The sequence below is a fragment of the Cervus elaphus genome, chromosome 15 (genome assembly GCF_910594005.1).
Source record: "Cervus elaphus chromosome 15, mCerEla1.1, whole genome shotgun sequence".
Classification (NCBI taxonomy): Eukaryota; Metazoa; Chordata; class Mammalia; order Artiodactyla; family Cervidae; genus Cervus; species Cervus elaphus.
The window spans coordinates 67,575,868-67,588,653 of record NC_057829.1 but is presented as its reverse complement, the minus strand read 5'-3'; the positions used below and the strand labels follow the sequence as shown (position 1 = coordinate 67,588,653).

General features: G+C 39.0%; 1 protein-coding gene across 2 annotated transcripts in view; it reads right to left on the bottom strand.

Moving 5' to 3' along the window:
• The window catches only part of SLK (STE20 like kinase), a 58,762-nt gene extending 50,735 nt beyond the window's left edge, over positions 1-8,027 (bottom strand). The window contains exon 1 of one of the 2 annotated variants that reach the window (XM_043925245.1): positions 7,305-8,027. In XM_043925245.1, the coding sequence (XP_043781180.1) occupies positions 7,305-7,454 (150 nt within the window). In that variant the 5' untranslated portion in view covers positions 7,455-8,027. The remainder of the gene's footprint in view (positions 1-7,304) is intronic. The other variant, XM_043925246.1, reaches the window with a different exon arrangement.
• Positions 8,028-12,786: the final 4,759 nt, after the last annotated feature.

Genomic DNA, 12,786 nt, shown 5'->3' with positions numbered 1-12,786 from the left:
AAATGAAACTGGACTCCCTATTTCATACTGTAGACAAGAACCAACATCAGTTTAATTATAGATCTAATACAGAAGACAACACCATAAAACTTTAAGAATATAACACAGAAGGACAACTTCATCACTTTGGGTAAGGAAATTTTCCAAAGACAAAAAGCCCTAGCTATGTATAAAAAGCTAATAAATTAAACTACACTGAAATCTGAAACACCTACATAAAGAAGGACATCATAAAGAGAAACAAAAGACACACCATAAAGCAAGAGAAAGGAAGGTGCATCACCTGTACCTTAAGAGGATCAGTATCAGGAAAATACAGGCTCCCACAAACCAACAAGAAAAAGAACCCAAAAGACTTTAACAAGCACTTCAGAGAAGAAGAAATCCAAACGGCCAATAAGTATATAAAAAGGAACTCAACCTCATTAGTAACCAGAGAAATAAAACCCCAGTGGGAACAGGAATTAACTGTAAATGGGCACAAGAGAGCTTCAGGTGGTCATAAGAGGATTCTAAACCTAGACTGTAGTCATGGTTGTACAACTGTACTAATTTATTAAAACTCACCAAATTATATACATAAAATGGGTGAATTCTGTGTTTTATATACACTGATAAAGGTATTTTTTTAATCAGCAAACAAATAGGAAAATTCACTGGAAAAAATACCCAAATACTCAACAGGCATGAAAAGGTACTCAATTTTTTCAGTCATCAGGAAAATGTAAATAAAACCACTTCTCACTCACCACAATGGCTAACATAAAATATTAATAACAGTATTAATAATAATAGCAAGTGTTGCTGAGGATACAGAACAATTCAGAAAACTGCCATTCCCTATTGATGGGGGTGTAAATTGGTACAACCACTTTAGAAGACTGGCAGTATCTTCTGAGTCTTAAAACACATGTATCCGATAACCTAAGTACATATCCCAGGTACATATCCAATAGAAATGAATGTAAATGTACATCAAGACACATAATAATATTCACAAGTCTTATTCTTAATATACAAAAAGTGGAAACAATCCAAAAGTCCACCAAAAGCAGAATGGATAAATTTTAGTATTTCATATATTGCAATAATATAGAACAAATGAACAAAAAAGATGAGAAGACTACTATGTGCAACTAGAGACAAATTCTTATCATAATGTTGAATAGAAGATGCCAGACACAAAACACACGTATGATTACATTTATATGAAGCCCAAAAATACACCAAAATGCTGCAGTAGTCTAGGTAAGAGATAATGGCAATTATGACTAGAATTACAACAATGAAGAAAGAAAGGAGACAGATTCAAGAAATATTTATAGGTAAAATTAACAGGCTTGGTGATTGATTGGGTCTGGTGAGTAAGCAAGTAGAAGATGTTTAGAATGACCTCCAGTCGCTGGTCTATGCATCTGGTAGATGGAGATGTCAATTACTGAATGAGGAACACAGGAGAAGCAAATTTGGGACTGACATCAGGAGTTCAATTAATTCATGTTTTTTACTTGCTGTTTAAGGAATCTGTGACATTCAGTGCTGTTTAAGAAATCTGAGACATTCAAGCGGAAAGCTCTAATAGGTAGCTGGATGGGTGGATCCAGAGTTCAAAAAGGAGATCTCGAGATAGAGACCAAAATTGCATATAGATGGTAACTGAAGCCACAGGAGAAGATGGGCTCTCAAAAGAAAAGATGAAGGCCTTAATCCAGCCCTGTGGAACCCCAACACTGAAAGTCAGGAAGAGCAAGAAGAGCCAGCAAAAACCAGGAGTATGGCGACCTAAAAGCCAGCTTTTTAAAGGAAATGATGGTCAAGGGTCTCAGATGCTCCAGAGAGAGGTCAAGTAAAAGAATCAGGTGTCCATTTAACTCTTTTACTTGAATCCTAAGACCATAACAAGAGCCATTTAATTAGGTGAGCAGGGAGATGTCAAATAAGAACAAGAAAATGTCACAGAACATGAGTCTTTGAACTGAAAGGACTAACCAAGAGCCCAGCAAAACGAAAGGAAGAAAAAAAAAACCTACATCAAAGTACATTACCATGCACAGAGGATAAAATGTAAATTCTAATAGCTATCAAGAGAAAAAGATCACAAGGGACCAAAAAACAAAATGGCAAAGGACTTTCAACAGCAACACCTGAAGCCAAAAGGCAATGAATGGAAAAGTCTTTAAAACTCTAAGAAAAATGTACTTTTGAACTAGAATTCTACAAACAAACTATGCATTAAGTGTGACATTACAATAAAGACATATTCAGACAGGCCTAGTCCTAAAAAAGAAATAAACCTTCCATGTATCCTTTCTCAGAAGACTACAGAAGGATGTACATAACCAAAACAAAGAGGAAATTCCAATGGCAAAAACAAAGCATTTAAGACACTCCCGAAGTAGTCTGAGCTCCTAAGATTCTAGAGACAAAAATTATGATTCATTATTGACAGATATTTTTTAAGAGATCTAGAAATAAACCAGATACATAGATGGAAAAACTTAAGTATTATGGAGATGTTATTTTTTACAAAGTTAATCTATAAATTCTGTAAAACTCCTTCAAAAAAGCACAACAGGTTTTCTGTGTAACTCGTGCATGGGTGTGTGCGGGCTCTGTCACTTAGTCATGTCTAACACTTTGCGACCCCACAGACTGTAGCTCATCAGACTCTGTCCACAGGATTTCCCAGGCAAGAATACTGGAGTGGGTTGCCATTTCCTTCTCCATAGGATCTTCCCGACCCAGGGATCAAACTCACATCTCCTGTGTCTCCTGCATTGGCAGGGGGATTCTCTACCACTGAGCCACATGGGAAGCCCTTTGTGTAATTCAGTCAGGCTAATTCTAAAATGTACATGAAAGCCCTAATAGCCAAGAATATACCAGACATTGCTGAAGAAGAAGAAAAGGAAGTCTTTCTCTAGCAGAGATTGGTTTGGATGCTTTCCTAATTAAGAGTGGAAAACTGATAAAGGAATAAACAGATCAATGAAGAGACTAGAAATCCCAGAAACAGACACGTGCTGCAGAGCAGTGAGGAACAGTCTCCCCCAATGATGAGCCATGGGACAACTGTGTGCCCACTGTAGAAAACAATGAAACTGGACCCCCTACCTCATATTATTTGCAAAAATCTTCACTAAGTGGCTTGTAGACATAAATGTTAAAGTCAAAAATCATAAAAGCACTTAGAAGATAAGATAGTGGTTTATCTCCATGATCTAAGGTTAGGAAAACTTTTCTCGCCTTTTTTTTAAATTCAAAAATCAAATTGGTTTTATTAGGTGATTCATGAATCAGGCAGCATCCCATCCAACAACTGAAAGGGCCCCCAGGAAAGAATTTCTCAAATACAATACAGAAAGCATTAACTGAAAAAGAAAAAAAAGAGACAAAACTGATGCTAAAATCAAGAATTTCTTGTTCATAAAAAAACACCATAAAGAAAATGAAAAGATGGGCACAGAAGAATGTATTTGCAATAGCCATAACTAGCAAATGGTTAAAATCCAGAATACACAACAAATAAACAAGAAAAAGACATCCAAGAGGAAAATGAACAAGACACTGAACACAAAAGAAGAAATCCATACTAACAAAAAGAAACACTTAAAAGTAGTCAGAGAAAAGATGAATTAAAACCACAATGAAAAATAAAACATCAGATTGTCAAAACTTAAAAATTTCAACAATATCAAATGGTGGAGAGAATGGAGAGTAAGGAAAATTCTCAGAGGATGCTGGTGGGAGTGTAAACTGGTATAGTCTAGTAAAATTAAAGATACACTACCCTATAACCTAGCAATTCTACTTCTAAGTTAAGTCTTAGTGAAACTCATGCATACATGCACCAGTATAAAAGCCAAAAACTGAAAACAACTGATATATCCAACAGAGCAATGGTAAATAACCGGCAATATAATCATATATTGGGATTCTATGCAACAATTAAAATTAGCTACAGCTCTAGTGATAACAAAGACAAACCTCACAAACCTAAAGCTGATTTTCAAAGAGGTAAGACACAAAATACACTCAGCACACACAAAACTAAAGTTATGATGCTTAGTTATACACTGCTAGATAGTAAACTATAAGGAAAGCAAAGAAATGAATAACTTACAGACAGGATAGTGGTTTCCTTTAGTGGGAGAGCAGAATAAATTCAGAAAGGAGGTGAAAAGGATTCTGGAATACCGGCAGAATTCCTTTACTCTGATGATTGTTAATACTGAGTTCACTTTATTACTCTTCGCTAAATGTACATATATGGGTTGTATGTTTCAATATAGCGATTTTATGTTTCACTATTTTTTAAAAAGGCGCATGCCCATCAGGGTCATAAAACGAATCACTTTTCATCCAGCATAAGTCAGTAGCCCAACTTCAATTCAACGGATCATTTTATGGCACTCCTTCTTTTTTTCTGTTGAAAGCAACAGAAATCCAAACATAAAAAATGTGAGGGATATTACATATCTTCATTTATATGTCAAATAATACTATTAAAAAAAGAGAAAATAAATTTAAAATTGGGAAGATATTTCAAGCAAGAAAGTAACTGTTGCAGAGCTGTGTAGTGCAAGACTAAGTGGAAAGAATACAGCTATATGATGAAAAAACTGTTTCAAACAAACTAAATACACAAGACAATTGCCTATTTAGAAATTAATCTTTGTAAACAGTTATAATCAAATGATAGTTGGAATCAACTTCAGAAACAGCTTTATACTGCACACTATACATACTATTGTAAGGTTTGATTGCTTTTTCTCCTACACAGAAGTTTATAAATTTAAATTTCCTAGGGAATCTTGGACAGTAAAAGAGGTTAGGAAAAAGACATAACAGGTGAGATAAGTTTAAATTTTAAACTTTGTTTTAAAAAGCTCACAGCTTACTCCTTGGAAGTATAAAATAGTGAGACAAAAAGAAAAGATGCAAAGAACTCCCATTCTTCAAATATCACACTAAAATATACACCAAGCCCACAAAAAGTATCCTTGACACAGTCTTACAGTGTTAAACTACATGGCGTAAGGCTCTTATTTTTCAGAAAATTTTCAATAGGTATCTCACTATAGGAAGACATATTCACTTTGCAGGTTAATGAAAGAATTAAATCAGAGTATTAGCATGTCAAGATAATCTGCCTGTGCCAGAAAATGGTTTTACTATCTTCCTAGGTCCCTTTTCCTGTCCCATCCCATATTTCGTTTTCAAGCTCTAAATATAACAACAGTAATTTTCTGCCATTTCCTGAGCCCTTTTTTTGTGTCTTACATTTATTATCTCCTTTAATTCTCACATACTGAGGAGTAGGTTTTACTGATGAGAAAAACGAGACATGCAATGATTAAGTAACTTACCCAACATCAGAGTTTGCTATTGAGGGAGCCAAGATACAGTCCTACTCCAGAGCCAGTGTCTTACTACTACACTGTTTCTATTCAATAAAACATTTATACCATGAAAACTGCCCATAATCACCTACTGCCTTCTAACTACCAGATCCCAGATGCCTTGAGGATTTATTACTGCCTTTCCTAGATAACTGCATACTCACACAACATTAATGGGTAAAGGAATCTAAACATTTAGGAAATCTATGCTTTTCCAGCTATGAAAAAGGAGGTCCAGAGACATTAAGTGTCCTGTCCAAGACCTCAAAGCTCATTTGTGACAACCAGCAATAAAGCACAATTCTTAACTCCCAGAAGGATTTCCCCACTGCACTAAAAGCCCTGTCTACCACACATCTATACTGTAAGCTCTTGTTGAAATCCATACCCTCCACATTAGGCACTAAAGTCTACTCTGTCAACTTTCACAGCACACAAGAGCATCAACAGCACTCACAAGCAGGTAACACACAGTCTTTCATTTCAACAAATATAAAGAGAAATGCACTATGTGTGAAGGCAATAGAATTAACCCAAATGTATATCATAATTTGGCCCCTGGTCTTATCATAACAACATAAACACATTAACATGTGACAAGTGCCATAGCAGCAATGTGAACAATGTGTTTTGAAAGCACACAGAAAAGAGTGGATATTTCAGGCTAAGAAGGCGGGGCTTTGAGATGTGTTAGAGCCAGTGCAAAGGCAGGGTGGGATGGTGCTTAGAAAGAAGGAAAAATGCTATCACTTCTACCACCAGATGTCTAAGTTAAAAAAAAAAAGCAGTAATCATAAACACAGGGTCAGAAGGGTTGAGTTCAAATCTAGGCTGTGACTGGTGTGAATGGGAACAATTTCTGGGTCTCAGCATCCTCATCTATGAAATGGAGATACTACTGACCTGCATGTCTCCCAGGACTTTTGTGGGGGCCAAATTACGTGTAAGTTAAACATAAGTTATTTATATTTCACACCCAGGCAACCCTGTGGGTCCTTCCCCTTAAAAACTGTCTCATAAAACCTCACCCTTCAGATGAAAATATCCCAATGACATCATTCATATACTCCTTACAGGATAGTAAACATTTAACACAAATGCCCTCAGACTGAAACAGCAAACCTCCTTCTACTGAAATGAATATCTGGGTATAAAAAATATTTGTGTGTATATATATATATATATGGGGGGATATGTGTTTTTTAATTTCTTGGGCCCTGGAATGGATTTTAGTCGATGCTTATTATATTTAGAAACTAGTATCAGATGCAGGTTTCCTTCTGGAAATTTTCTATCAGAAATTACATTCCATTTTACACTATGCTGTCAAGCGACCAACTCAAGAATAGTCTGCAAGTAACAATCGCTTTGCTCTTATCCCAAGAGACTGGTTATGTATAAGCTATAGATACAACCAAATACATACCCTGGACCCCAAAAGGGTACTATTTTAGTGTAAGCATATATATGAATGCAAACAGCTTAACAGAAAAATAGAAATACACTTTAAATGAATGCAAACAGCTTAATAGGAAAATAGAAATCCACTTTAAAGTATAATGAGTTTCTGATTTGAAAACACTTGAGGGCCAAACCAGACCCCTCCTTTTAATGAAAGAACACCCTCACTTCCTTTAACGTTGAACAGAGTAGGCTGTATCCCTTGCCTCCCTTTGGCAACCATTCTTTAAACTACATCCAGGTCCTATTTTGTTCAACCTTAAACCCTACGTCTTAGCTACTCCTCGGATGGTAACCTAAATAAAGTTTCAACGTACGTTTACGAAGTCAAAAGAAGGTCCCAAAGACAGGAACGGGACGCGGGAGCGAGAAATCCTCATGCCACTCCCGGCCGCTGGCTATTTGATCTCTCAAGTGTAACTTCCCTTTTCTCCCCCTTACCTTGTACACTTTGCCAAAGGCTCCGTCACCCAGTTCTCCTATAATTTCCCAAAACTCCTCCGGGTTCAGATCCCTCTTCACATGTTCGTACTGCTTTTTCTTCTTATCGCTCCCCAACTTGAAGATCTTACGGAAATTGAAGAAGGACATTTTTCCTCCCCAACAGAGTTCCTCACACTTAAGGATGAAAAACAATAAGAGGCAAAGTTTCTCCTCCCTCGTCTCCCGCGCGAGCCCGGGCGGCGGCGGCGGGCGCAGGCAGTTCGGGCTCCCGCCGCTCCGGCCAGGCGGTCCCGGGGGAAGGCGGGGCGCGACTCCCCCTCCGGCCCACGGGGTGGGGGCGCCGCGCGGGCGGCCCCTCCGCCGAGCCCGGCCCGCGCTCTGCACGGCTAAACGCCTGGCCCCCGGCCGGCCCTCGTGGGGCGGCACCTGCCCCGGCGCTCGTCCCCACCCGGCCCGGCCCGACGGGTCCGAGCGGTCCGGACGCCAGCGGCCGCGGCGGTTAGGCCCTTGTCAAAGCGAGTCTCCAGGGGCGGCGGCTACTCCGGGCTAGGGACGCAGCTGGCGGCGCTAAGGAGAGCAGTCGGCTGGCCGAGCTCTCCCGCCCCGGGCCGGAAACCCCGGGTCTCCTCTGCAGCAGTCCGCTCCCGCGGCTCGAGGCCCGCGCGTCCCCTGGGCTCTGGGGCGCAGCCGCCGCCGCCGCTGCCGCCTCGCTCCCTCCCGAGCCCACGCAGCCTCTGCCTGGAGCGCGCGCCGACGCCGACACCGCAGCGCGCCCGCCCGCTCCCCCGGCCGCGCGCTCAGCTCTCCGCGCGCTCGCGCGGGGGTGGCACCTCTGGCCCCGCGCACGCGCGTTGAGTCCCGCAAGCTGGCGGCCCAAAGTGGCTTGCGGGCGCCCGCGCCGGGTGCGCTGTGGATCATAGAGCGGGTAGCGGATTGATGGTTCCCCGGGGTTTGCCCTCCAAGCAAACCTTGTCAGTCCACGGCTTTGAAGGAGTTGTCCTTTGCGCACGACCCTCTTGGTTGTGCTAGCGGATGTTGCCTCCATTCTGGATCTGGGAAAATGTGTAGAGTGAAAGCTGAGCTGCCCGGATCTGGACTTCTTCATTCTCAAACGAGCCCCACAACAGAGTGGGAGGGAAGAATATGCGATGGCTGTTTGCTTTGGATCCAGAACTTATCAGCTCTCTGATCTTGGGCGGGTAACCTTTCCGAGCCTCAGTTTCTTCATGATGAAGTCAAGGTCCTAAAGTCCCGATCTGGGGATTGTGGCGAGGAGTAAAGGCAATGGAAAAAAATCCCTATGCACTGTGCCTGCGCTGGTAAATGCTCAATTTCAGTTCCAGCTGTTGTTAAAAATGTGTACGTAAAATAGACATAAATATATAAAAGTTAAGCCCACTTCTTAAGTGACGACTAGGGCATTCTTTTGAGGGTAATCTGTCTTCTGGGCACTTCCGTAGCCATCATCCTGGCGTCAACCTTCATGACTCCATCTGAACCGCTAAGGCCTTCACTTCCTGACCTGTCTCCCCCCCCTTGTACAGCACTAGTGGAAGACTACCTACTGTGGGCGCTGGCTGGGATCTGTCAGATGGTGCGTTCCCGTCCACAAAAGAGAGCACTTTCAAGGCAGTCGCTGATTAGTCATCATGATATCCAGGTACTATACCAACATTCCTGGCATTTGATAGGTAAGCCGATCTCTTGAATGAATGAATGTTATCTGGAGCAGAAGACATATTGCTATGTAACCCTACCAAATCATTTTGCCCTCCAATCCCAAAGTGACATAACAAAATCCGGCTTCTAGTAAGAGGGATGTGGTGATTTTGTTTCTCAAGACTCTGTATGTTTTGATAGTCTCATAACCTATAATGGAAAAGAATAAAAACGAACATGTATATATAATATATATATGTATACCTGAATCACTTCACTGTACACCCGAAAATAACATTGTAAATAAACTCTATTTTAATAAAAATTGAAACTAAAAAATAAGTTGTTACAAGGAATAAATACAATTAAACTATATACTTTTGTGTTTTGACAAGCATAAACACCTGTGAAAACAATGCCGTAATTGATCTATTTTCAATTGCTATCATTTATGTAGGTGGCTTACATGAAAAGATACTATGTGCTCATTGTGGGAAATGAAGAAATGCACAAAAAATTAAAAAGTGTTATAGTTCTACCATTTAGAGGTAACCATTGGTGAGACTTCATCATATTTCCAAACAGAACTTTCTGGCTGTACATTATTTTCTTTTACATGGATAAAATTATACTGCCTATAAAGATTTGAAACTTGTGCTTTTCATATTTAAGTGATTAGTGTTTTCTTCCATCATGAGATATTTAATAGATTACTTAACAACTTTTCTCTGTTCCGGATAAAACATTGATAAATATCTTTGTTCACAGATCCTTTTCCACATATTTGATTATTTCCTTAGGATAAATTACAAGAAGTAGATTTGGGTCCAAGGATATGTCTTTCCTTTTTTTGTTCTTTTCAAAATACAAAACCTTTACCATTTTCTCAATTAAAGGATAGCATATTCTTGTTGTAAAATAATTCAAATGATGCAGAAGTGTTAAACTAGGAAGCTGTCTATAATTCTCCCCTCTTGCCTTCACCCTACTTGACTTCACCCCCAACCTAACCATGTAAAGAGTTAAAACCTTATGAGCAGGAGGGAACTTTGAGTGGTAATAAAAAGGTTCTAAAACTTGATTGTGGTAATGATTGCAAAACTATAGGCATTTACCAAGAATCATTGGACTGTAGACTTACAGTGGGTGAATTTGGGGCTTCCCTGGTGGTTCAGATGGTAAAGAATCTGGCTACAATCCAGGAGAACTAAGTTTGATACCTGGGTTGGGAAGATCCCCTGGAGAAAGGAATTATACCAAAATAAAACTACTTTTAAAAAGTTATGGATGTATGACCAAAAAAAATGACCAAATTATTTTCTGTGCATATGATTTTTAATATAAAATGACATCTGATATGGATCATGGACATCTTTCTATGCCAGCACAAATAGATCTATCTAATCCTTTTTAATAGGGGCATAGAGTCCCAGTATATATAGCTCTACCATCATTTATTTAAGCATTTCTCCACTGGCAGGCATTTAGGTGGTTTCCAGTTTTTTTGTCATTATAAGCAACGCTGCAGTGAGCATGCATATACAAGCATCTTTGTGTATTTGTCTGATTACATTTCTTTAAGATAAAGTTCAAGAAGTGGAACTGCTGACTCAAAGAACATAAAGTGCCAAATTACCTGTTGCCAAATTGGCCTCCAGAAAGACTGTAGAGTGCTGCTGTCTGTTCCTACTAGCAATCTATGTATGAGAATGTCAGTTTCACCAGACTTTCAATAGCACCAATCTGTCTTTTTGATCTTTGCCGAGATAGTCCAAAATTATCTCTTATTGATATTTCTCTGGCTATTGGTGATGTAACCTTTTGAGGTGTATACTGGCCACTTTTACCTCATATTTTATAAATTGCTTCATCATATTAATGAATAATATCAAATGACATTGTCATTATTGTATAAATGAGATGATCAAGAACCTCACTAATATACTTTGGTGAAATTATCATGGAGAGTTAATAATAGCTTTTATAGCTTTTCCATGAAGCTACACCCACAGAAATTATTTAATACTGCCAAGTGAGATGGTATTTAGACAGATTCCAGTTTTCCCAGTAATGACCATAATATCTAGATGTTTGTGTTATCTGTAAAAAATAGTTTGGCTCCCTTGAATTTTTAATCCTTTAAAAATGAAGCTTAAACAGTGACCACGTGAAAAAAAATATACATATATAATATTCATTTAATACCCAATGTTTTATCACTAACACTCACTAACAGATCGGTAAGAGGAGAACTATCTTCATAATTTACCAGATCACTAATCTTCACTGATAACAGCAGGGATACCATTAAAAATTAGAAACTGAATATATATGGAGTGCTTACTACATGCTGGGCACTGCGCTGTGTGGTTTACGTGCATCATAGGTTCTGTGATAGCTCCCATGTAAAAGTGAGGAAAACTGAGACAGCACTAAATATAAATAACATGGTCATGGCCTCAAAGGTAGTAATGGAAGACTCGAACTTGAATGTAGATCTCAGTAAACCAATTCCTTAGTGTTTAACAACTCCACTATGACTCTCTCCTTATCCTTACTGAGCTTCTGTAACAGCTGTCTCACAAAAATGTTGTCTCTGCTATTTCCTTCTCCTTCCCTTTGTAACTTGAAAACGTCCTCTACTCATGGTCTCCACTTTGTGAGCTCCCAAACTCTTGTGTGTGTGTGTATAAATATTTTTACATATAAATGTGTATGAGTGTGTGAAAGTGTATGGGTGCTGGGTGTGTTTGTGTATGAGTGTGTGTATGTTATATGTGTATAGGGATGTGTGTGTTTGTATGTGTGAGCATGTAAGTATCTCAGTATGGATCTAAAGGTATGTGTATGTTTCTCCATCTAGACTGAAAACACTTGGAGGGCAGGGACTGTGTCTTGCTCATCCTTACACCCCCTGTATCTAGCCCAATGTGTCTGTCATATTCCATATATTTTTGTTGAATAATGAATGAAAATAAAATAACTTTATACCTAGTGAAAGCAAACTACATGTCAATTCCTTTTCCCTTCCTTCTTTCTAACTTAAGTGGTAAATGTCCTAAGTTCTTTAAATATTGCTGTAGAGGTTACATGGAAGGAGCAAATTCCTTTAGTGTACAAGTGCCCTGTGGTATAAATACATTTTTCTATCCTTGTGGAGTTACAGTTTAGGAAGGAATTTTTTCAGGTATTTTAAGAAAGCAAACTGCAGTTATGACAATTATTCTCCTGAAATAGAATTTGTGTGTCATTCACGAAAATCCAAACCAGATTTTTGGTCATTTTTCCCTGTTTTAAAACTAAACAAATTACCTGATTTAAGCTATTTTTATTCAAAAAGAGAATCCAAAAATATCTTCCCTTCTCCTTCATCTCCCTTTCTGCGTCATACAAAACTGTTACACTTACACTCCCACCCTTCCCTCATCCCTAGTCACTGCTGCTGAAATGAATCATAAGCATTTCACAGCAAAACAACAAGTCTTAACATATTCAGATCTTTAGGAAATTAAAAAAAAAAACACTATACAGACATACTTCTTTTACAAGTGGTATTCAAATTCCAGTGTAAAAATCTAGACACCACAACGTCTTTTGGACTTGAAGGATTTGAATGATCCATATCAAATTTATTTCATTCAGACGTTAGATAGCCACATCATTCAAGCAACAAAGCCTGTGAAGTCAATCAAGCCTGTAAGTTTGATAGAAGCGTTTGTGTTATCTATTGCTTTATGCTTTTGTGTATTCAGTTCAGCTCAGTTCAGTCGCTCAGTCGTGTCTGACTGCGACCCCATGAACCGCAGCACGCCAGGCCTCC